At 31.4% G+C, this 27,053-nt stretch overlaps 2 protein-coding genes across 2 annotated transcripts; both read left to right on the top strand.

Annotated features, from left to right (window-relative positions):
* Positions 1-2,057: 2,057 nt before the first annotated feature.
* Positions 2,058-7,858, top strand: LOC118054827 (two-pore potassium channel 3). The gene is made up of 2 exons (XM_035066604.2): positions 2,058-3,569; positions 7,122-7,858. The coding sequence occupies exons 1-2, from the start codon at positions 2,431-2,433 to the stop codon at positions 7,267-7,269; spliced, it is 1,287 nt and encodes a 428-aa protein (XP_034922495.1). The 5' UTR covers positions 2,058-2,430; the 3' UTR covers positions 7,270-7,858.
* A 13,333-nt stretch (positions 7,859-21,191) lies between these two features.
* On the top strand, positions 21,192-22,970 carry LOC118054828 (WRKY transcription factor 28). Its single transcript, XM_035066605.2, has 3 exons — positions 21,192-21,737; positions 21,849-21,989; positions 22,376-22,970. The coding sequence occupies exons 1-3, from the start codon at positions 21,313-21,315 to the stop codon at positions 22,728-22,730; spliced, it is 921 nt and encodes a 306-aa protein (XP_034922496.1). The 5' UTR covers positions 21,192-21,312; the 3' UTR covers positions 22,731-22,970.
* Positions 22,971-27,053: the final 4,083 nt, after the last annotated feature.

Consider the following 27,053-nt stretch of genomic DNA (forward strand, 5'->3'; position numbering starts at 1 on the left):
AATCATAAAAATAACAGTAATTAAAAATTAAAAATACTATTAGAAGAATAACCCTCAAACTTGTCTAACAGAACTTAACAGATAGTTTACTAAAACCCCAACAAAGAAAAATGCAGGAGAAAACATAAAACAGATTAGTTTAGTCTGCCACAAATAGACTTGAACTGTCATTCCCTTTTCTGCTACAGCAACCTTTCCCTCAAGAACACCATTGTACTTCAATCAACCGGCTGCTAAATCCCCAACAAGAAAAAAAAAAAAAACATAACAAAATATTAGTAATTCTAAACACCTTGAATATTTATCCATAAAATCACTAAGAAAATGGATTAATAAAAGCAAGAAAAAGTGAAGAAGAGTAATATTCAAGTAGATGAAACATTGAAAAGAAGCAAGGGAAGTTTGGAGCAGCCAACGATTAGTGAGATGGTCTTCAAGAGGGATGGTCTTCTTGAAGTGGGTTTTGAGAGTCAAATATGTTTTGATTCTTCTTTTGTTTTGTTTTGGGATGGATTTTGCTAAATTTTGAAGATGACGATGAACACTCCATTTGTTTAAAATTTTTGCTTGGTCTGTTTGAAAATGTGGTAGCTTAAAATGCTTTTTATTTAGAAATATATTAAAATAATTTTTTTTTAAAATATATTTTTAATATTAATAAATGAAAAACAATATAAAAACATATATTTTTTTTATTTTAAATAAAAAAAATATTTTAAAATTTTTAAAAAATATAATTTGCACCCGTTTCTAAACACAGTCAAAGTTATGATGATGTTTTTTGAAATTCAACTTAACATGAATTTAAAGAACACAACTTTAAATATTTTTGCTACAAAATTTGAATCTAAATCACCGTGGAATTCAAGAACTAACCTTTCTTTCTTGGTTTACTAAAGGTGGAATTGTAAGAAGTTGTACAATGAAATTTTGAATTAATTAATTTTTATAATTTATTTATAATCAAGATATATTTAAATAATTATTTTATTTTGATTTTTAATCGATGATTCTTATATGTGTAACTTGATAAGTTTTTTTTAATAAGTTAACACACATATAAATCATAATTAAAAATAAAATAAGATTAAATAAGTTAAAAAAATTAATTTATTATTATTTCAAAAATTGATTGATTTATATTTGAAGATGAAATACAATGTCTAGTAATTTATCATGATCAGTCAAATATTAAAAAAATCACAAGTTGCTTGACTTAAATTATGGGTGAATGAGAAATTAATCTCACAGAATAATTGATTTTTCTACTCAAAAAATCTTGGTTTTTTTAGATTTAATTTTTAATTTATGATGGCTAATCAAAAGTTAATAATGATAAGAATCAATTCTTAAACCTTTTAACTTTCAAAATTCACTAGAAATGAGGGGGAGGTGAAGGAAGAGTTTTTAACTTGATTTTTTTTTTGACATTATTCCTCACTTTATTTTTAGTGCTTTTCCTTTTCTTTTCATATTTTGATTTTCTTTTTAAAATCTAGAGTTGAGGTTTATTTTATTAAAAATATTTGAATCTCATAATTTTTAATTTAAAAATTTTATTTACATGTGTATCTAAATGGTCTTAAAATCTTAAAAAATAAAGAGCAATCAAACTTTAAAAACAAAGCTTTCATTCTTCACAGCAACAAGTGAGTTCCTATTTTTTTTTAGAAATTTACTAAGTGAAAATATTACACTACTATTTTTGTAGATAGTAGGGCGGACGACTCTAGATAATAAAACGGTTGGATTCTGCTTTCCAGCATAGCTCTGAACCAAAACTAATAATCCAAAGAAATGGGACTAAGTCTGATAATTGATACTACACCTGTCGCCTTCTATCTATATCGTTGTTTATGGGCATTGATTGGATGTGCATGATAGACTATGTTATTCATCAAAAAGTCTTAGATCAATCCTTAAGGTCGACATGGAGTAGTTTCATACTAGGGGAATAACTAAAGAATTGTTTTTCAAGGGAGGAAGCAAGTTTGCTTTTATTGTTGTTATTATTATTATCTAGATTCGAATCTAAGTTTTCGTAATGTATACGTTAAGATGCGGATTACTAATATTTTAAATCTTTAATAGTCAAACACGGAAAAAAGAAAAATGAAAATCCGAAGCTCAATGCATGGTTTGGCAATGGCAGGGGCAGTTCAGCTGTGTTATCACAGAGGAGCCATGTTCTTCGGCGGAAATGCGGCATCATCATCTTGCATGGAAGGATTCACAAGTGAAGCTCGCAAATCCAGGTAGTAAAATACAATTTAGGACAAATAAAAGGACTGAATTGAATGAGATCAGGTTCAGTATAACACCATCAAAATACTCTCTTTCAAGTTTCAATGTCTACATATACATGTATCTCTCCCTCTCCTAATCTTTGCTAGTTCCGGTAACTGCTTTCCGGCGGACAGAATTGGCGGTATGGAGAAAGAGCCTTTACTTCCATATCTAAGCCCAAGAAAGAGAACACCACTACCACCCCCACTACTTTGCCCTCTCCCTGAAGACGATGAAATCTCTTTACCTCTCCCTCTAACTCCTTCTGAACTCAAAGACCGCCTTATTTTTGGCCCATCTTCTTCTTCTCCAAGAGACCCGTCTCCTCTTGTTGAAGCCTTAACGTTTTCTCTCAATTCACCAAGACCCTCCTCTTCTAATCAAGATTTCAACTCATTCCTTGATTCTCCTCAGTTACAGCAACATCATCATCAGCAATCTTGTTTAGTTGATCCTAATTACCCATGGACGAAAACCAATCTTCACAGGTCAAAAACTGCACCTGCTATGGCTGTCATCAATGATTTTAACCAACCTGTGATTACCAAGCCAAGATTTGGTTCCCAATCAATTATAGGTCAAGCTTTTGTGCTCTTGGTTTTGTATCTGTCTCTCGGTGTGCTTATATATTCTCTTAATCGTGACAAGTTTGAAGGAATTGAAACGCACCCAGTTGCGGATGCTTTGTATTTTTGTATTGTGACTATGTGTACTATTGGTTACGGGGACATTACTCCTAATAGCACTGCTACCAAGTTGTTTTCCATTTTATTTGTGTTGGTTGGTTTTGGTTTTATCGATATTTTTCTTTCTGGGATGGTAAGTTATGTGCTTGATTTGCAAGAGAGTCATTTGTTGAGGAATGTTAAGAGAGGGGTTGAAAAGGAGTCTGCTGGTTCATATATAATCGATGTGAAGAAAGGGAGGATGAGGATAAGAATGAAGGTAGGATTGGCATTAGGTGTTGTGGTTCTTTGTATCGGAGTTGGTGTTGGTTTCATGCATTTTGTCGAGAGGCTAGGGTGGTTGGATTCACTTTATCTATCCGTTATGTCTGTTACAACAGTTGGATATGGTGATAGGGCATTCACCTCATTGGCTGGTCGTATTTTCGCTTCCATTTGGTTGCTTGTGTCGACACTTGCTGTTGCTCGAGCATTTTTGTATTTGGCTGAGGCAAGAGTTGATAAGCGGCATAGGATGATGGCAAAGTGGGTGCTTGGTCAGCACTTGACTGTCTCGGAGTTTCTTGCTGCAGACATTGACAACAATGGGTTTTTGAGGTAATGCTTTGTTACTTGTTTACTATTTCCACACTTGTGTCACACCAGTATGTTTCGATTTGTCTGCTTTGAAGGTCATGGGTTAAGAAAATAGTTCTCTTCAAAGTTTATAATGATCTGGGTTATCATATTCACTCTCTTTCCCTATTTGTGTCGTGCATTCCTTTCTACTATGTTTGGATAGTATGTATCAACCTTGAATTACATCGAATTGTGAATTTGTGGCATACAACTGAGCTTTAATTTGCAGAAAGAATCAGAAAATCATGTACAGACTGCAATTAGCACTTGGAAGCTTAAAATTGCAATGTTTGCTGTGAAAAGTTTAACGTCTGAGATTTGTGTTCACATTTAAGAACAATGTGGTATAGAATGAGATTTAGTTTGCAGCATGTTATCAAAACACTCTGTTTATGCATTAACTTCTTGATGAATTGTATGGATATTATTGTAGAGTTGTTAACTTTTTCACACTTTCTGCATGGAGAGCCACTTCTTATGGTAAATGGCTTACAACTTAACTCAGTTACATGCTGTACTTTTTGTATGGCATTATTCTTATGCTCCTTGGTTTGTTTTCATAAAGCTCCTTTAATTGAAAAGTGCATGCAGCCTTCAGGTATCCTAAAAGCTCAATAGGTTATTGGTGAATTAAAAGAAAGCTTAAAGTATTGGGCGGTAGGGTCCAGACATATTTAAGCTTAACTCTTAATGGTTCATTTATTCTTGTTCAATCTTAATGTAGCCTGGACTCTGCAATTGGGATTGAAAGGAAGATAAGGAAAACAGAAAAACGAGAAGGGCTTGAGAGAATCTTAAACACTGCTGATATTCTCACACAAGGAGATAAAAGTCCGAATAATAATCTGATAAAAAAACTCATTTGAAAATAACTTACAACTGTTTAAATAGGTACTAAACCGGCCTTACTTGGAAAGGAAAAAGAACCCTAAAATAACTAGGAAAAATAAGAAAGAAATCTGAAAATATCTAGGAAAGTAAAGAAAATTCTGAAACAGCATCTTCTGGGTTTAATTTGGGCATGAAAACAATCTCAACTGGTTACAACAAGTTGACTCCCGTCAAGAATAAAGCCTATAAAACGCTATTGTAAAATTTTAGCCCGATCCAACTGTTAAATCAAAAGTTGTGCTCATTTTAAATCAAAAGTTATGCTCATTTTCATCATAAAGCTCGTTTGACTTGTCAAATCCATTTGGCCCATAAATAAATGTCCCACGTAGTCCTATGCCATCAACTTTGTATCTGACGTAGTCCTATCCCATGTAGTCCTGTGCCATCAACTTTGTATCTGACAACTCAGCTCCTCCAGAATGTCCTGCATCGAATCTTGTCAATTGATGTTCTCGGAATTGCTTTGCTCTGCAGTTGTTTGTGCAGTGTAGTTTGCATTCTACGCTGCTGTCTCCATCTTTGACCAAGGAATGAAGAAACCTCCTTTTAACTTATAGGTGGTGTTAGTCATTCTCTGCTGTCTCTTTCTCATGTTTTAGCTGGAATGCCTTGAACTTTGAATCATCCACGGATTCTCGACATGCATTATTGCTTCAATGTCTTCCTCCTACCCTGCTTATTTTATTTTTATAGTGAATTTCCCCCATTCTGTCTCATGGGAAATGAAATCTTGGTGTTAATACCGGATTTGTGCATTGCAGTACAGTTTGTTTGAAAAGTTATGTCTCTAAATCCACAGTTTGTTAATGTAAATACATGCTCTTAGGGTCGACTTCCAAACAAGTATACCTTTTCTCTTAGAAGTGGAGGCACAGGTAAATTTGGTTTTGCAGAGATGAACCTTAGTCTGTCTGTCAAGTATAAATGATTCATTTCTTTGATCTATACATTTTGGAATTATGAATAGACATTGGTTGAATGGACAAGTTACCTTCCTGCTATACATAGGCTCACTTTTTTCATGCTTACTTGCTCAATAACAGTCCTCAATATTATTTGCCTGGTTAAAAGGATTTTCGATCGAAATAGTTGATTAATGGAGTCAAGGAACTTGCCAAATATAGCTCTGTTAATATGGAATTAAGGTTACTGTTCAGCTTTTGTGCTAAATCAGAGATATAAACTCGTGTCAGTATTGGTGTCTGAACTCTTGCCCAGTTTTCTTGTTAGCTTCTTCATCTTCATTAGGGCATTTGATTCCTTGTCCATTCTCCCAATAGAACCCTCTGCCTCGATTAGACAACATAAGATTTCTACATGTGGCCTTCTTGCCCCATCTTCACTGTCTTTGCTTTGAGAACTATGAACTTTCTGTTGTATTTTTCTCCTTATACTTTGCTTTAGAATTGATTTTATAGTACATAGTTTCATTCAAGCAAATGATTACTGTAGTTCCACATGAACTGTCAATATTCGATGTTATTACGCTGCTGGTAGAAGTTTTATTTTGTTTTCTTAAGGTTTTTAATTTTGTTAATCAATCTGCCCTAGTATCTCCTAGTTACTGGACCACAGAGGTGGCCCCAGGATATTACCTGGCTTCAAAATCCAAAAAAAAATAAAAGGAGTTTACAAACATGAAAGATTATGATGATGTTTTGAGAATCTTGGTAAATGATTTGCAATGTATAGAATGTAAACTATGCTTATTTTGCAAAAAAACTAAGCTAATGGATATGGAGCACTAATTTTCAATACTTTTTAGATAGATGCATACGCCAGAAATGTCGTACCATCCAGAAGGTCTCAAGTAGCTACCCTCAATAATTGATAACATGGTGAATATATTTGCAATGGTTGATGTACTTGGTTCAAGGTTCAGTGGATTTTGGAGAACAGCATATAAATACCATATTCTATGTAGCCACCCTCATTAATTGATAACATGGTGAATAAGTTTGCACTAGTGAATTTTTCTTTTTTCAAATATGGCTACGGAATTTTCCTTGTTCTTGTGGATTTTTCGGAGGCTTAATTTCATGCTAATTCAAGAAGCATCCATTATGAATTTCAAGGATTAAGCTGGGTGAATTTCTAGGCTCTATATTCCTTCTTATCATAGGGTTTCTCCCTAAGGTAACCTGAATTGTAGCTCCTCTGTAGTTCTCTCTAATAACAGAAAGTGGATGGTAAAATGGCATGGTATGGGAAGTAGAAAATCTTAAATCTAATTCATTGTAGATGACATATTTGGACTTTTATTTGGGGTTAAATGCCCATGCCTTTGTTATTGCAGTGTGGAGACCTTTGTTTATTTTATACTATACTTCCATTCTAAACCTTCTAATCTTTGCTATGCCTTTTATTTTTGGTGGCTCATAATTATTCTTGTTGTGGTGATCCTGCTCTCTTCTACGTGTCATTCCTGTTTTCAGCTTGCTCTGTGTGACTTAATAAGATTTCCTTTTCCTTGCTATTAGAAATTTGGATCCTCTTCTTCGCAATCTGGTGTTGTTTACTGTTAGAAGTTTGTTTTATCTTCTTCGCAATCTGGTCTGGTGTTTATACCAAACTCTGGTTGACCAAGACTGGATATTCTGTCTTCATTGACTACTTGCATTGGATTTAAATTTGCAGCAAGTCAGAGTATGTAATATACAAGCTCAAGGAGATGGAAAAGATATCAGAGAAAGATATTCTGCAGATATGTCAGCAGTTTGAGAGGCTAGACACTGGCAACTGTGGGAAGATTACACTTGCTGATCTCATGGAAAGCCACCCTTGATCAAGTCTTCTCATGGGCCACCGAACGCAAGAAATCTCTGTGGATTGTAGATTAAACTATTGAAGCCCTTGAAGGGTCAATCGTGTTCAAGCTGCATACAGAAAAATAACTCAATGAGTTATAGTGCCTGATCAGCTGGTCCCCTACTATTCGTCATGGCTACCCAATCAGCTTGCCATCTCTGGAGTTCACATGGGCTTCAATGGACAAATTTCCGCCCTCTTTCAACCAAGTCTAGAAACCAGTTTGATTTCCAAGGTGGTTGGATGTTTCAACAGCTTAGCTCCTAGCAGCCACAATGCTGGTTGTTTATTGAGTGACAGGGGAGGTGGACAACTGTGCTGATTGGATTACAAGGTAAATTTTCTAGTGTAGACCTGTTGGATTAATTATTTTTGAGATGCCAAGAGACGAAGAGGCTCAGTAATGATTTGGGGTCTTCATCAAATGTGAATATTTGTTGTTGAATGAGTAAATGTGGGGCTCCTCCTCTCTCCCATCATCTGGGATAGTCTTTCTTGTGTTGTCTCAATAACAATTACAGTAGCAAGACTTTTATCCTGATTGAATCTGCATTCTGCAGCAAGTATCTGCCCGTGTGTGTTTGTGTGCTTTCTTATGTGTTAAGGGGGCGTAGGGGGCAGTGGCAAGCTCCCTATATCATTTGTCAACGTGGATATCAAGCCATCCTGAAATTGAAAAAGAAAAAAAATGATGAAAAAAATATTTTACTGTTTAAAACCGTAGTAAAATATAAGAGGCTGCACACTGCATCTGCTATGAAATCGCTACGTGAAATTGGCTACACCTTTTTGATTTTCTAACTTAATTTAATGTGGATCTTTTGCGATCTGCTTTACCATAGAATAGCAATTCGAATTCCAATGAAAAAAGTGAGCGAAGGCGAGGTGTATGTGTGTTCATAACTTGTTAGAAAGTTTACATTAAAAAAGCTCAATTGATTGCTATACAATTTACTCTCTCGTGGTTGAGGGTCACATAATAAAAAAATTTAACATGAAAAAAAATATATTCATGCCACATAAAACTGTTAATATTATTATTAAATTTAATTCATCAAGCCATCCTTGAAATTAAGATTTTATTTAGTGTGGATTTAAAATTAATCCATGTAAAAATTATCATGATATGATTTAGTTGGTTTGAGGAATTAAAAAACAACCACATAATCAGTAAAATTCATGGTTTAGATTTAAAGAAAATTCAAGATAATACTTTTTTTTTTTTTAATACTAAGATAAAAACATATTTGATTGATTCACGGCTTAATCATCTAAATTCACAATTCAGACTATGATCTTTTCTAGGTTTAATAAATTTATTATTATTTTTTTAATTATTTCTTACATAATAATAATAATATGATAACAAAAATAGATATTTATAAAATTAATTATCAATCAAATATAGGATGTTTGTTTGAGACTATAATAACTTTATATAAGACAACAAACTAAGCAAATTATAAATATCAATTTAAAATCAATATAATATTAAAAAAATAGAATTTAGAGAAAAAAAAGATTGAATAGAATAAAAAAATTGGAAGATAAAATATTTTTTAAAGGGTAAGTAATATATACTCAGCTTTGATTTCGGAATGCAGAGTCTGTAGATGCTTTACAGCATACATATTTCTTGGCTGTCAAAACCCCACTCCTGAAATCTCTTTCAAGTTCCCTTTCCGAGAGGTAAAAAACTAGAATCATGAATCAGCAATGAGCCCACACAGGGAGGTGAGTGACAGCCTCGAGAGCATACCAGGTCGCACGCCCTTGATTACTTTCTTAATAATTCTCAACTTTTTTAAGAATCACAAGACGACCTCTTCAATTCTAGTATTGAGCTTGACTGGGACTGAGTTGATTTAGACTAATTAAGAGGATTTTTTTATTTTCTTCAAACATGGCGTTCACTCAAACAAAGAAAATAAAAGAAAACAAATATAAAGGTATAATTTAACTAGTCAGATTTTAGATTTACTCCTTATAGATCACCAGTTCGAGTCCTATAAGCTGCATGGCCATTAGAAGCTTATATGGTTGTTAACTTTATGGCCTGTAGAGTTAGTTGAGGTATGCACAAGTTAGACCAGACACCAACGTTAATTAAAAAAAAAAAACAAAAAAGAAATCAAGGGGAAAAATGATATGTTAGGGCATGGTTAGGTCGCCTTGTCCCATTGCAAACGGTGACATATGGTCATTGATTTAAATAAAATCTTTGTTAATCTCACCTTAATTAACAAGTTAGAATGAGTCAAAAGTAGTTTTGACAAAGGAAAGAATCTAACCCTTTGAAAACCTTTCACATTTGATCTTCAAGATAGCTTGAGAAACTTAGGAATAATGGTATTGATTGGTAATATTAACTTTTGATTCAAGTCCGTATAAAAATAAAATACACATAAAAGAAAGAAAAAACTATTTCTCCACAGAAATCTACAAAAAACTCTTTTCCTCTACTAGTACTTGTTTCCATGAAGAAAAAATTTAATAATTGTTAAATAAAAAATAAACTAAAGTATTTCTAGTGTATATATAAAACACTTAATCTCAAAATAAAAACTAAATAATAAAGCTTTAATTTCAAACATGATGTATAAAACACTTATTCAAACCCTGGAGAAATGAAGAGTTTGGCAATTGCAATAAATGTTATTTTGGCTTCAAATTGGGGATTTAAAGGCTTCCAAGCATAGTTTTTAAACCCAACCCGGCGGTCGACCCGATACAACGATTGGGTTACGGGTCAGATGGGTTGACCTGGGCCAACCCAGTTCAACCCAAAAAAAATATGTTTTTTATGGTTATAGTTTAATTTTCTCTCAATTTGTTGTTAGCACAAACAAAAACAGGGCAAGAAACAGAGCCTAGATTCAAGCAAATTGCTTGCAAGAAACAGAAAAGGATTGACATAGAACTTACATCCATGAAGAGAAACGAAACCAGTGAATACAAAAAGGAAAACTCATTTTAAACAGGGATGGATCAACATCCAATAGTATGGTGGATCATCTTCTTAATTTTCAAATACAAAAAGGAAAACATAAATTACCCATGTAATTAAATACAACGAATTAAAAACTAGAAAACCCAAAAACCAGAAAAGCCAAAAAGCCACAATGGAGAAAAAATAACAAGGAAGAAAAGCATATATAGTTTACCTGCAAAACGCGGTTCTCCAAGTGTATAGTTATTGGTTTGCTTCATCAATCAGTAAAGAACAAAACTTTGAGAGAGAAGAAAACTGAAAAGAAACAACAAAAGTTAGAGTTTGTTGAGGCAAAAGAGAGACGAGAACTTACCAGCTATGGCTTGCCTTGAAGTTTTTTGTGGGTGGAGATTCCTCAGCAACTGATATGGCTTGAACTTTGAAGAGATTAGGATTATGTGAATTGTGAATTTGTGATTCTGTCTTCACATTGTAATGCAAATGGTTTGATAATTTAACAGTAAAAAAGATAACACGGTGACGTTTTATTTATACATATGAAAAAAACATAGCTGGGCTTCATCCGGGTTTACCCGGGTCGACCGAGTTCCTGGTCGACCGGGTTTCACCGGGTCATCTCCCAAACGGGTTTTTACCTATACTCAGACCGGTCCCAGGCCCGGGTCGGCCGGGTCCCGGGTCGGCCGGGTCCCGGGTCGACCCACCGGGCCGGTCCGGGTTTTAAAATTGTGCTTCCAAGGTGAGTGTTTGATATTAGTTTAAGGATAACTTATGTACTGAATCTTTTAGGATGTATATTTTTTCTTCTTCTTTTATAGTTAAGACTTATTGTTGTAGTCTATGAATCTTTTTTTATTATTTAAAATCTAATGGGTGTGCACTATTAGTGATTCATGGTTGAATTTTTTTGATGTGCTCATTTTAATAATTTATTTATAATATTCTTGATTTTGACATCAATGAATATTTAATTAAAAATGCTTTCAATTCTTGCGTGATAAGTACTACATGAAAAAAATAATATTCATGACTTTAACATTACTAAACATAATAATATTTAAAATTCTAGCATTAGTAAATATTATTAATTATTAAAAATTAATATTCTTGATTCTATTATTAGTGAATATTAAATTGAAAACTTTCTTACTTTAACATTAGTAAACATAATAATATTTAAAATTCTAGCATTAGTAAATATTATTAATTATTAAAAATTAATATTCTTGATTCTATTATTAGTGAATATTAAATTGAAAACTTTCTTTTTCTAAAAAAAAAACAAAAAGAACCAGGAGGATGTGTTCCTCCTCTTAATATCCAAGACACTAGCTGGTTATAAGCCTATTTACCCCAAGCATTAAAAATAAATAACAAAACATTTTTTTTAAAACAAGCATTGGACCTATATGGATGATAAAAAATGAGCTTTGACCCATGTCTAACATGTCTAGAACAATTCTAATTATATTTATTAGGCTTATATGAGGTCATGTTCACCCAATTCAAATTCTTTCTTAAAAGAAGGGACATGGAACAATGCACACACAAAATATTAGGAATATAACACAATCAAATATATATATATATATATATATATATATATATATATATATATATATATATATTCCTTTTACATGAAAATGCTCATAAAAAAATTATATATGAAATGCAACAAGTTAAAAATAAAAATCAAGCATACATACAAATTTCACATAATTATAAAGAAATATTCACATTAAAATTCTTAATTCAAAAATAACATCAACATATTACAATTCACAATTAGAGAAAAAACATCAACAGCATATTAAAATTGATAATTTAAAAACAACATCACCTCGTTAAACACATAAAAATTGATAGTTAAAAAATAATAACATCAAAACACTAAAATTTTGCAATTAAAAAACCATCAACACATAAAAAATTCACTTTGTGACCTTGAGTAATCGTGTTGCAATCACGATCCTCCCAACCTTATTATAGGTATTGATTTTGCTTAAACCCGTCATTTACAACCCTTCTATCAAGCTGCCATGACCTCTCCAATAACAAATAACTTGTATGCATAGGAACAACATCACATAAAACTTAATTATTATATCTTTAAATTGAAAATGAATCCATATTCATTCAACCAATAAAGTCTATAAGACGTAAGATGTTTTGTAGTATTCAAGTTCAACTTGTTGACAAGTGTAGTGCAACTACATTAGCATAACTTCAACCATCTATAATCATATTATATATCTTATTACTGATATGACATCTTGTATAGAAAATATTTTTCCTTTATTGCACAAAATCATCCTTCTTGACTTGAACATTAAATACTTGTCTAATAACAAGAGATTCACCCTTAACCAGATACCCTACATCATCATCACTAACATTCTTAAGTGGTGGCATCTCCTCATCATTGCTGTAACTTTTGGTTTTAACCTTCCTATGATCACGTAAGATCTTAACTAGTTTAGATATTCAGAAGCTATATGACCTATTCTAAAAAATAAGAAACACTTAATATCATGATTATAAGGTATTTGAGTTTCATAATTACCTTTAAAGTAAGCAGAGAATTCCTTTCCCCCCTAGGTGGTTTGGTTTTAACTTCCATATTTGATTTGGTTTGGGTAGCTCTCTCCTCCCTTCAATTTAGTTTTTATTTAAAAAAAGAACTTAAATTTTAAACTTGTTGTGAAGTACCCTTTCTTTTAAGTTATTGTTAAACTTTTGTAGCCATATGCATTATCTCTTCTAAATCTACATAGTGTTGTAACTCTAAAACATTTGTTATTTTTCAAACCATCAAAGAATTTATCTATGGTAGCTTCTCTATCTTCCACTATATTCGCCCAAATCATAGTTGCCTCAATCTTTTAAGGGTAGTCCTCTACACTTTTAGAACCTTGAGTTAAGCTTTGAAATTTCTAATACAACTCCCAATAATAATGATTAGGAACAAATATTTTTCTCATGATTACTTTCATCTTATCCCATATATCAACAAGCTTATTATAATTCTTTCTTCTACTTAAAATAAGGTTGATCCCACCAATTAATATTATAATTGATAAATTCAATCACAACTAATTCTACATTTTTCTCCTTCGAATAATTAATTGTGATAATCAACAACCAACTCTACTTTCTTCTCTCATTATAAGTAAGCTTCTAGATGACTCCTCCTTTAGAAAGCAAGCATCTTCATCTTAATACTCCCAAGATTTATGTTCAACCCATAACAAAACCCAAGATCTTTTCTAATTCTTTTATGGTAGAAGTTTCCATGTTGTCGAAATCTCCTATCATCGAGATTTTTCTCATTGCCAAAATTTGCCCCTCTTAGCCAAATAAAGCATTGTTAAAATCATTAACATCTTCATCCTTATTCTCATCAACAAACTCATTTATATGTATGGTAGCACATCTTTATAACCCTTCTTGTAAACTACCAATTGTGACCTCTTATCTATCCATTATACCCTTCACCTTGCCAAAAATCACATTCATCACCTCAAAATATTGTTGCATGACTTGTTGAACAAAGTGTTCTTCTTTCCCTCCTTAGGTGATGTGCTTTTGAAAGACATTATCAAATCTGAAAATTTTGTTAAAATAAAAAACTCATCACCTTATGTATTAACCTAAAAAATATATCACTTCACTAGTGTGTCACTCAAAAAATAATTTTTCATAATAATAGTCTAATGTTCTCCCCTTTTCAATTGTTTAAGGAATTAAACAAAAAAAAAAAAAAAATAGTTTGTAATGTCCAACAAATATAGTTTAAGAAATAAGACAATTAAGAAAACAAAAACAAAAAATAAAATTTAAGAATGACTCAACAAAACCCAAAACCAATGTAAACTCAAATAACCCGAAATCAATATCAAACAAATGAATACCCAATGATGAAACAAAATTGATATGAATTACAATTTTTTTAGCACCCAAAATCAACCTTTTTATAATCTCAATTTATGATAGAAACCAAATTTGCAAATTCTTTTTTTTTTTAATCTATTTTGGTAGTAGCTATAATTTAAAAGAAACTTTATCTTTTTTTTCAATAAATAATACTTACCACAATTGAAGAATTGATAAACAAGAACAAAAAAAATATATTCTTAAAATTAATAAAAAAAACAAAGATGAAAAATTTAAAGATAGATAAATAAAACTTGATTTTATAACTAAGCTTTGATATCAACTGATATGAACCTAAATGATAAGAACTATCAAACCTATAATAAAGATTAAACATAACCCAAAAAAGCTAAAATGAAGTTGAAAAGAACTCGACTCAGTGGTTACCTGAATCAAATAACCATAGTTATTGGATACAAACCGTAACTTTTTGACTATAAAGAATCAAGAATTGGAAGTATAAGAATGAGCATCGTAAATAAGTAATCTTTGATAAGTTCTATGGAGTTCAATGAAGAATTAAGAGTATGAGCAACCTTGCACACATAATATTATTTATGAAATCAAAATACCAAGAAGAAACCCTAAAGACTAGCTAACTAAACCTATTCATACAAGGTAAAACATCCTAAATAAGGCTAGAAAAATAACAAAAGATCTTTAAATAAAATAGAAAAAAAACCCAAAATCAACTAAGAAAATATTGAAAATTCCAAACAGTAACTCTTAGGCTTTCTCGTATAGCCTTTTCAATGTTTGATCACGACAAAATTATAACCCTATAGTATTCTAGAAAACTTTTAGCACATCCAATAATCGGATCAAAAGTTATTCTCATTAACATAAAAGAACATATTAGAAAAATGAGCCCAATCTACATGTCTCAAGCCCAAGAACCAACTTCTTTCTTTGCATGAATTAAATTAATTAATGTTTGATAATTCCTTGTTTTAATTTTGATACTTGACTTGACCCATATATTTTAAATTATCTCATTTAATGCATTTTTAATATTTTTGTCCCTTGACCATACAATTTGCTCAAATTAGCACCTTTAATGGATCATTTGGTGATGTTTGTTGATTCTCATTACCACCCATTCAAGTTACTTTGTAAGCAAAAATTTATTTAATTAAGTACTAAGAATGTGTTTAGTATGCTCTCCAATGATAATTTTGATTGGACTTGAAGCATGAATGAAATCAATTACCTTAATTTAAGAGGAAAAAAAAAACATAAATCTACATACTGCATTAAATTATAAAAAATATAGTTACTATAATTTATATATAACATTAATTATCTAAGAGAATCAAGAAAACAAATAAATTAAATGAATCTGATATCATATTAAAAAAAAAATCATTCAGATCAGAAGGTGAAGTGTGAAGGTTGGTGATGGCTCGAGTATGAAATGCATGGTAGATGAAAAGGACAAATGAAAAGCAGAACCATTAATTTTGTTAAAGAATAACTTTGTTTCATTAGCTCTAAAAGCATAAGATTCTACACATTCTCGGTTTATAAACCAAGTGACACCTAAAAATTGCCACAATTCTCTTTGTTTGACTCGCACGTAACACTCAAAAGAGCAAATCAAAAGAAAAACATCAAATATAAGGGATCGAACTAGCAAAACCAAAGGTACCAGAGAAAGTTAGAAAGAAAAAGGCAAACCAAAAAGAGTTAGCTGAACAGAAAAAGAAGAAAAGGTACCACAACAACAAGCATCAAATGTGAATCAGCATGGATGTTCATTACGTAAACTCTAATCCAAGTAAAAGAAAGAAAAGGCATCAGATGTTGTAATCGATAAAACATCATTCTTGAATGTTGTTAATTACTTGGCAATCGCTAGGCCATGTAACAAATCAACAAATTAAAGCAAATATGTTTTGCAAGGTGAAAAGAATTTTTGATAGAATCGAAACAAAAATTAAGGAAAGCAAAAGCAAAGTATACATCACTAGCAATAGGATATGGTTTGAGGTTGGTTTGTGTGATTTGTGGAGAAGAGAGGTCAGGAAATCGTGGAATGAAGAATTTTTCATGAGATGGAACAAAATAGTTGGCGAGAAACACTACTTGAGTCTATACTAAAGTTAGTCTAGCTCCATAGTGAATTCTTTACCACTCCATAGTGAATTTAAACAAAACTAATCCTAATCTTGGTGCATACATATACGATAAATCAATTATTTATGTGATTCTAACCAAGAAACAAGCCTTTTATGATGTATATGTGATTACGCATGTATTTTAATTAGCTAACTAGTTTTGTTGCGTGCTTTTAAAAAATGATCAAATTCTTTAACCTTTAAAGAATAAGAGTCATTTAAGTATCATAAATCATGCAAAATAAATTAAAACAAATTAATTTAAACAAATCAGCAAAGGATAAAAGCATCTATACTTAAAGCACATCTATATAAGAAAATCAAATAGCCACACAAAAATCATATACACATGACAATCATATGCAAAATCAAACACAACCATTAACAATATATAAAAAATAAACTTGTACCTAAGAAAAAATTAATCACAACCACAAATAAAAAAAATTAAACATTTTCACAATAAAATCAAAACAATTGCATGCCAAATAAATCCATATATATATGCAAAACGAAACAAAACACATCATACATAAAAATAATTGATTCGAGATCCAAAATTAATTGTGAGAGCTATGAAGTCGGGTGAGAACTATTGGGAAAGATTTTGATAGCATTGACACGTAGATGCTATGAAAGAATGGTAGTGCGCGTGCTTTATGTGCTACCACTAATCTGTGAAAAAGAAAATATAGACGATCAACTTTTTGGTATAACAAAGACTGTGATTTTTGTTGGATCTTTAAGTGCGATTTCTTTTATTTTTTGGCAAGAAAAAAAGTCTTTGACTTTGGGCTAATATTTGGGTGGATTTCAAGTTGATTAAAGGCAAATTATGGTGCTAGTTTTGTTCTATTACTATGATGGATCATGGCAGGTTTGTTAGGCTATTGTTCTTGTGAGAGAGGAGGAGGAGGGGAGGTGTGTATTGTAGTTGTAAAAAGATGGTTGTTGTAAGTTGAGTAGAGGTGGGTTCTCAACTGGAAAGGGAAGTCTAGGCTATGATCGATGAAAATAACAGGGTTAGAGTTATTGTTATTGGAGTGGAGTAAGAGTGATCAAAATCCAGTAAGGTGGGAGAAAGATGTTTAACTTTTTTTTTGTTTGCTCTTCTTCTTTTTTTTTTTCAGTCTTTTCTTTCCTACTACTTTTTTTGTTGTTTTCCTTTAGTTTTTTTCCCTTTTCTTTTCTCTTTTCTATTTCTCTATGTTTTCTCTCATTATTATTTTTTATGTGTATATTGCTTTTCATGAATTTTTTTTCTGTTTTTCTTTCCTTTGGTTTCCCTTTTTCTAGGTTTCTCTTCTCTTTAGATTTTTTTTTTCTCTGTATGTTTATTTTTCTAGTGATTTTTCTATGTTTTCTTTGATTTAGGCTTTCATCTCTAATTTTTTTCCTCTCTCTTCCTTTTCTTCTGATTTCTAGTATATTTATAGTCCACTTTCTACTTATCCTTTCATTTCTTCATATCTTTTTTATCCCTATCTTCTTATCTTTAATCTTATAGTTGTTTTAGAGATGAGATTAAACTCTTATATTTATTTTAGTCCCTATTTCTGTATTTTCCGCTCCACAATCTTCTTCTATTTTTACCTTTTATTTTTCTCAAAATGTTTTTTTTTTTTTTAAAAATATGTTTGAAAAACAGGGCGGGTCAAAATGGGTCATTACAATTTACAACTATCCATTTTCTTACAATATCTAGGGTATAAGATTATTGGAAAATTCAATTTCCTTTAACTTTGTATAATAAGTTGGTATAGAAAAAATAACATTGAAAATTTGTTTTTTAAATGAAAGGGTCAAAATGGGTTATTACAACTATCCATTTTCCCCAGCCTTGTATATTTTTTTATCTTTAATATATTCTTACATTTCGATAAAAACAAAAAGGTAATTGGGATCAACACTAATATATATGAAAGGATCATTTTGGGATTTATCTAAATAATAATGAACCGATAATCTTGGAATCCATCTAATGTAAACTAAAGGATCAATACAAAAGGGATCCGATTGCTTTTCCTTAACGAGCGACAAGCGTGAAGGTTTTTCTTTCTTGAAAATCTAGTTGTTTTGTAGAGTGATGAACTCAAAGATTTTAGAAAATACAATCATTTTAAAGAGTGTTAAGCTTAGATGTTTTTTTTTCTAAAAATGTTAATCACTTCAAGGTTTTTTTTTTTAATTTAGTTATTTTATAAAGTGACAAACTCAAAATGATTAAAAAAAAAACATAGTAATTTTATAGAATAATAAACTTGAGGTAGTTTTAAGAACATAGTCATTCTAAAAAGTGAATAGCTCAAAGTGATTTTAAAAAATATGGTTATTTTACAAGGTAACAAACTTGAAGTGATTTTCAAATATAGTAATTTTATAGAGTGATGAACTCCAAGTAATTTTAAGAAACATAGTTGTTTTAATGAGTGACTAGCTTGAAGTTATTTAAAATAAAAATTAATTTTACAGAGTGATGAACTCAAAATGATTTTCAAAGAGTGATGAAGTCAAAGTATTTTAAAAAAACATAAGGAAATCAATTGTATAACAACGAATGATTTTGAATTTATTCTTGAATAATATTTCTTGAAGCTAAGAGGAAGCTTAAATTGCATATTTTAAAAGCTCAATTTTTTTTTAGACATCATATGTATTTTAAAGGTCTTTTGGTTTTGAAAGCATCAATAATTGATCATTGGTGTGCTTGAATTGTTTCAATGCCTTTAATGCTCATCTTAGTTTTTTCTTTTTATTCTCTCTACTTTTAATCACTAGATAGACGTGATTCATCCATCATCTTAACTTAACCTAAATTAGTTCTGCTTGTGCAGTCTATAGGTATTCCATCATTGCTTATTTTTCATCATCATGAATAACTTATGCTACACTACGCATCAATTATGATGTAGTTCTTCAAATCATCATTTGACTATTATAATTATCATGAATTTTTTTTAAAAAAATTACCCCTAACTAATCTAGTTATATTCATCTTTCCTGGTAGTCGTCATGAGGTACATATGTATTATCACCATTTTTGTTAAGAACTTTGCAAATTTCATCAATAAGAATTTGTTATGATTTTTTTTGGGACTACGCTGCAAATTTTAATGATTGTGTTTATGTAAGTCAGATTATTAAAATGAAATCATTAAGATGTAAATTTAAAAGAATTTTTATCAAATGAAGATTTAGATTTCTTTGGTTAAAAAAAAAAACATGTTATTCAAGTGCTAAGAGGCTTCCATTTTTCTTGGAAAATGAATGGCTCAATAGACTTGAGACAAATGAAAGGTTATTTTGAAAAGAAAAGTTAGGTTCCAAAGCAAAGTTTTAGCCTTTAAAAAAAGAGCATCTTGTCTATTTATTTCTAAAGGCTCATGTTTTAATGTCCTGAAGAGTGATATTTTCAATACATCAACTGATCATGATTTTGTTCAAGAGACATCTTTCTTCAATTCTTAAAGACTCACACTTATTAACACAAAGAAACTATTTTTTATCATACAAGGTTTCAAAAGTACATAATAGAAGCTAAGGTTTAGGTCTATTAAACAATGAGAGATAAGGCTTTGAAGGTGTTTAAAGATGTAAAGACATAAGATCACTTGTTTATATATAAAGTTCTTTCAGTGATACAATCCATGCAAGGGTTGAAAAATCATATTTGATTTTCCGCTTAATATTTTATATAATATGTAATTTCATCCTAATAAATATAACTTTTAATCTAACTGCTAAATCGAACTAAAATTTTACCATCAATTAATAAAGACCATGTCTTTTATAAGGTTAAAAGTTTAGGTAAATGGATATACTTCATCCATCTACACATATCAAGCCACAATTAATCCCATTATAGCTACTTTTTAATTTCTTTTTACATTCTTACACATTTCTTAACTCTTCTAACATTTACCTAAACCTATTAAATTTAACATTTCAAACCTAGATTAGAAATTAACATTTATCAGTCCTTTTATGTTATTTGAAATTCATTTCAATTGCACTTAGCTTAAAACACATCATCAGGTAAATACATATATTTTTCCCTTTTCCTTTCTAATTAATACATTTCAAGTTGACTCATTTCTTCCTTCAAATGGGAGTGTTAGCCATAAAGAAAATATTTTCCCCTTTTCTATTTCTAACATATAATCATCTATTCATGTCTTTCAACAATTTAATCTAATAATAACAACTTTATTTTTTTTTTCTAAATAAATGTTTTGGCCTAATGGGGTCTCTCACTCCTAAGCATTTTCTTCATTTTTAATACATGTTTTCATGTAGATTTATCATTAATCAAAGTCAAAATGGATTATTAATTACAAACTTCGTAAAAAAATTAAAAGAAGAAAAAATAAAACTCCAATTTCCATTTTTTTAATCAAACCACCAGCCAAGTTAAAATAATTGGAGTTTTATATATCCAGCAAGAACTAATAAAGAATAAAGAATAATAGCTTGAGTTCTTCTTTGTTTTAATTAAGAAGATTACACCATGCATGATAAATAATTAACCTTATTCATTTTTTAATTAGTATTTTCTTAATAAATCAGATAAACATTAACTACTAAATACATAACTTGGTCATAATGCACCAATGGCATCCAATTTAAATGATTAGAAATTTAATATTATTGTTGAAAAACCTTTGAAGGCCTCGATCGGTCATTTTTTATTATTATTTTTTTTCCTGAAAACGATAGGAGTATAATAAGTATTTAAGGAGGCGTGAAGGTAGACCAGGAATAGGGACTCTACGGATATGCGGGATGGGAAATGTTTCCTTGTGAGAAGGCACCTCTTGCCTTTCTCATTGGAGCTGGTAGCTTGTCAACTATTCTTTATAGAGAGGAATCGGCAAGGAATCATTCTTTTATATAATAGGAACTCGAACAAGTAAATGAACATATAAAGGAGACTAGCGAGAAGTCTTAACGCACAGCCAAAACCTAAGCACCAAACTCCTCCTTCTTGATCACTTCATCTTCTTCTATTTCTTTATTCATGTCTAATGAACATAGAGACCTCTACTGCCACACTCCTTTCCAAGAGGATCACCTTGGTGTCGAGCCTCTTTCCGTTCTTGATTCATCAACTTATGACAGTCCCGGACAGGGGTTTGATCCTTCTCCATACATGAGCTTTAGTGAGTGCTTGCATGGATCCCTGGACTTTAATTCACTTGCAAAAGCCTTTGGCCTCTCGCCTTCTTCATCTGAAGTATTTTCTTCCATAGAAGGCAATTCGAAGGCAATGGAAGCTGGAGTTTTAGGTTGGGGTAATAACACCGATCAAATTCCAGCCACCCCTAATTCTTCACTCTCTTTTTCTTCAAGTGAGGCCGGTGGTGATGAAGACTCGGGAAAGACCAAGAAAGAGACGCAACCTTCAAGGCCAGAGGATGGTGGAGAATGCTCTGATAAGAAAGAGTAGGTTTTTCGTCATGTAATTATCATATTGCAGTTTCTTAATTAATCTTGACGATATTCTTTAAATGGAGATGGTGTAACTCTTGTTGTGAAAACTATATATGTCATCAGCAAGGCAAAGAAGAAAGCTGAGCAAAGGAAAAAAGAGCCACGATTTGCCTTCATGACCAAGAGCGAGGTTGACCATCTTGAAGATGGATATAGATGGAGAAAATATGGACAGAAGGCTGTCAGGAACAGTCCATATCCAAGGTATGCCTCTAATTCTAACACCCAAAGCACAGCAAGTTAACCGAAACATACCAAGTATTTGGCACTGACAAAATGCTTTCGCTCTTATTGATGATTGCCAAAGTTAAGGTCAAAGAAGAACAAAGATGACACTGCTTGTTTCGCCCCTTCATATTTTCTTTTATATATATCTTCAATTTCATAAGATGAAAAGGGATTGGTAATTATAGACAACAAGTTTACATTTGTGTATATGTTTGATTCTGCTGTGTTCATGTGTTAACTGAATTCCAAGAGCATCACAGCTAGCTAGCTATACATGATTGCCTGAATCTCTAAGAACACTACATCGTCACAAATTTAAGCGAGTTCCAGATCAAATTCAGAACAAATATTATTTGTATCAGGAGCTATTACCGGTGCACTACTCAGAAATGCACTGTGAAGAAACGTGTAGAAAGGTCATTCCAGGATCCATCAATTGTGATTACAACGTACGAGGGCCAACATAATCATCCAATTCCACCAACAATTAGAGGAGGTGCTTCGGCCATGTTTTCACACTCTATGCTAACACCTGCACCCCTGGCAACTGGGCCTAGGCGCTTCCCAGCTCATCTTCAAGGATATAATCTTGTTCAAATGCCTGCTGCCACAAGCAACAAAAATTTGGGGGCATTTCCACAAAACGTTAATCAAGTTCCTGATTATGGACTTTTGCAAGACATTGTTCCTTCCATGTTCTCTAGACAAGAGCCTTGAGAAGTCTGTCTCACTGCACATGTGCTTTAATAATCTTACCTTCCTGACTTGTTAGGTAATTAATACTTCTTTTCTTCCTTATATACCTACTTCAAATAGTGCTGATTTGAAGTGAATATACGTGCTTTCTTTAGATTAGAGATTGATTTGATTGAGAAGATACAATATTGGGAAATGCTTTCATGTATGTTTTTCAAGAACCTAGCGTTAGGAGGATTGCACGCTTATTATATTCCAAATGCATCCACCCCATAACCTTTTTTTTTTTTGTATTATATATATATATATATATATATATATATATGGAGGTGTAATTGATCTTTTGAGAATGAAACAATTTCCCAGTCTTATTCTTATATTACATATAAATTGAATAATTTAATGCATAAAAAATCCTGTTAATCTATTGATGGGTATCTTTGTCTAGGGAATAAATTATAACGCAGTCTTTATAGTTTATTATACCTGATCAACACGTTCTTGCAGTGTAAAAATAATGCTTCTTGACCAATATTAAATATATTCCTTGATTTAATTTTTCTTCCTACACAAAATACTTCCCTTTTTTTAAAATAATAATCGAAGGAATTTTATTACAGAACTTGCCATTTAGAATTAATATGGCCATTAAGAAAAATTGCAAGTTCAGGAATGAAAGAAAATTACACAGAGAGAAAGGCAAAATGAACATGAAAAAAAGCAGAAGACTACACAAATACAATAGAAGATACAAAAGCCATGCACCAAGTCTATTCATCATTGGACAGGATGTCTCCTCTACATGTTTGTACAGCAACGAATTCAACCTGTATATGTGAATAATCTGTCATTACTCTTAATCCAGGCTGATAAACGCATCAGAGTAAGAAAGAAACATGGCTTCAAATCTGGTGATGTGTTGCTGAAAACTTTACTATTTCTGGCCAACCACGGACACCCAGGCAGCACTAAAAGAGAGAACTTCTCATGTCTACGTTGAAAATTTCCTTAAACATTGGTGACTGGAACAAGAAGTTGTCTAGTGTGTCCGGAACACACCAAGTAAAGCCCCACTAAGACAGAATTTTGCACCATAAACACCGGCAAAGGAACAATGAATCAACATGTGATATCTACTGTTCACAAAATACTTATTTTCTAGTCAAAATTCCCCACATGTCATCCCTAGCTACTTCTCTTTCTTCGTTTCTTCTCAAGACTTTTTTTTTAAAAAAATTGACAAAACAACATGTAGTTGATGGAGGGACTAAATTATTGGAATTGAATTATGAGTTTTAGAACTAGAGGATTGATCAGTCAGTTTTGTAAGCTATGCAAACTATGTTATAATGAATGAACTGTTTCCTAGAACGTCTTTGGTAGCTTGTAGGCATGGGATCGACGCCAGGTGATCAGTAAGTCCATGTGGGTTTCCCGGAAAAACAAGAAAAAAGAGCAAATCTATGTGGGGTTCCCGGATCTTTTACAATATAATAATAATTAAAATAAATCGGAATCATTAAGACTCGAAACTCCTTCGCTTTCAATGTTTTTCCAATATTTATTGCAACCAGTTTTGGATTCAATGGCAATGCTTTTAGTTTTGACTAAGGGGCGACGCCATTGTAGGTGGGCACCTGATGGATTAACCATGTGTTTTGAATGCCAAACAATTTCTGCTCGGTGCCCTAAATGATGTCTGAAAACGTTTAGAGAAAAGAAGCATCAGTATGACAGACAGTGGTCAGCTTGGAATTTGTGGTTGAATAATGGACACTCCATGTGAGGTGAAGAAAAGCGAGAAAAGTTGACTGTAGCGACCGTTGAAATTTGAAGTTGGAATAAGAATCTAGGGCAAAAGCTTCTCCCAATAGGTTCATGAAGACAGGTCACTGCCTAACATGGGCTACATATCTTGACCGGGAAAAAATTGCCATAGAATCAGATGAAGAAATTGGTAAGGACAAAAAACTAGGGTAATTCTTGTTCCATTTTCAGGATTTTAGTCATAAGGAGGTTTCTGACCATTTAGAATGCTACCTATGTATCAATAATGTCGGCATGGATCCACTCTTAGGTGAAGGGGATATTATTTTTTCGAATTTTTTAAATTATGATTAATTACATAATTAATTTTACTTTTTTTCAGGGAATTGGAAATATAATTTTATTTAATTAAATATGATCGATTTGTCAGGTTAAACGTGGTTATCTTCCCTTGTTAATGGAGCGAAAAAATAGTTCTAGTTTAATAATCCCAATAGAGTTGACATATATTTGAATTATACACACACCTGGTATGAGAGCCATTTGATTATGAGATAGGGATGGAGTTTATATATTTTGGTTTTCAAAATGTAGTAAGCTTGTTACTTAAACCGAACATATATTCTTTCTTTATGATCTCATACTTAGAGCTTCTTCATCTTCAAACCCTGATATCACCGGTAATAATGTGATCAATCAAGAAAAAATAAATGTTACGAATTTTAGCAAAGCCATTAATAATTTAAAAATCTCTAAAAATCTATGATCATTGGAGGTAAAATTTCTTAGAAAAAATGAAATATAACATAAAAAATGAGTGACATGACATTCGTTAAATGATTATGAAACCATTCGATTTTTACCTTAAAATATTATAAACCACCATAGAAAGAAATATAACAAGCTTATTTGATTTCTAATTTATGCAACTATTGGTGGGTCATGTTATTATGACCAAAACCATTGAATATCAAGAATTGACTAGTAATACTCCACATAATGATGGGTCATGTTAATATAATTTAATTTTGTTAGACACTCAACTAGCTCCAAGACTAGATCAAGTCATGATGAAGATAACAAAAGTCTAGAGTCTTTGATGTCTTATCTAGAAATCAATCTTATAGAATAGAATATATATTTTTTTAACCCAAAATATTAATCTCAAAGGAATAAATAATTCAACCAATTATACCTTAATCTTTTAATATCTAATCTGGTGCTTTTATAGTCACACAACAATCACTAAACATGTCTTTTATAACCTCTTAGGTTGCCTTCCCATAAGAAAGAAAGAGAAAACTATAAATAAGGAATTCAACATGCTCTTAAAAGATTTTGTTCTTAATAAAAAAAAACTTTAAGAAAATATTTTTATTCATGGAAAAATATTGAAAAAAAAAAGTGGTTCTTCCAAAAATTTCTGAAACTAAAATTGAAATTCAAGAATAATATTATAAATTTATGAAAACTCATATATTTCATATATGTTTTTTTGAATGGTTTGAGTTTTGTGCTTTAGAAAATAATATAGACTATTTTTTTTTAGTATCTTTACAAAAACCTGAAAATAGGAAATTAGTACAAGTTCTAAGATAAAAGATATACATCCTCCTTCTACTGAAATTAAGATTCCTTCTAAATGAACTTCTTTAATAAAAAATACTTTTCAAATAAAAAGAGAACATAAGGATGTCATGTCTAGTGATCTTAGAAAGATCTTTGAGCAAAATAATTATACTAATAAATTACTTTAGCCTTTCAGGACCAATTAACCAATATAGAAAACTTTTTGAATCATTCAGAGATTATCGTTTATGAAACTTCAGTTGTTTCAAGATCTATTTTCAAATCTTATAAAATTTCATTACAACTCTCCAAAAAAAAAAAAAATTGAGAATCGTCTTTCTTAATTGAGATCTCAAGTTGCTTCTAATTCTCTGCTCATTCTAGTAAAAATAGATGTTCCATGTTTATCTTCTTATGAAGATGAGATTGAAATAAACAAAATCAAATAGGAATAATTATTTTTTTTCTAAAATGCATTAACCAAGGCCTATAACCCTAAACATATTTTTTGAAGAAAAACTCATCATTATCCAAAACAAATACAACTCCAACTATATCTATGAATGGAACATAGATGAATTAGTTAAGTATCAAGTCATTGGTTTACTCTAGGAAATTATCATGGTATCTAATGCGTACAAAACCAAGACAAGTATTTATGATAGAGATATAGTTCAACTGCTTGTAGTTAGCTTTACAACTTAGTTAAAAGAATGGTGGGATAATCTACTCATCTAATTTGACCATGAGTCTTGTCGCGACATGACGTGTGGAGTCGAGAACAGTGGATCTGTCTTTTGATAGTATGTGTTGAAAAGGGAGTTTAAGTATAATTATAAGATTTAAGAGTTGCCACCTAGTATTATAGTTACTATAAAATTGTTAGTCTACAAGAGTCCGGGTAAGAGACTGGTTGTGTAAGGGGAAGACGTTTCACCTCAGTGCACCCTACTTAAGATAAGCTGCATTGTTGTTTGATTATTATTATAAGTCACATTTTTGTCCATA

This window comes from Populus alba, chromosome 11 (assembly GCF_005239225.2).
Source record: "Populus alba chromosome 11, ASM523922v2, whole genome shotgun sequence".
NCBI classification, from domain to species: domain Eukaryota; kingdom Viridiplantae; phylum Streptophyta; class Magnoliopsida; order Malpighiales; family Salicaceae; genus Populus; species Populus alba.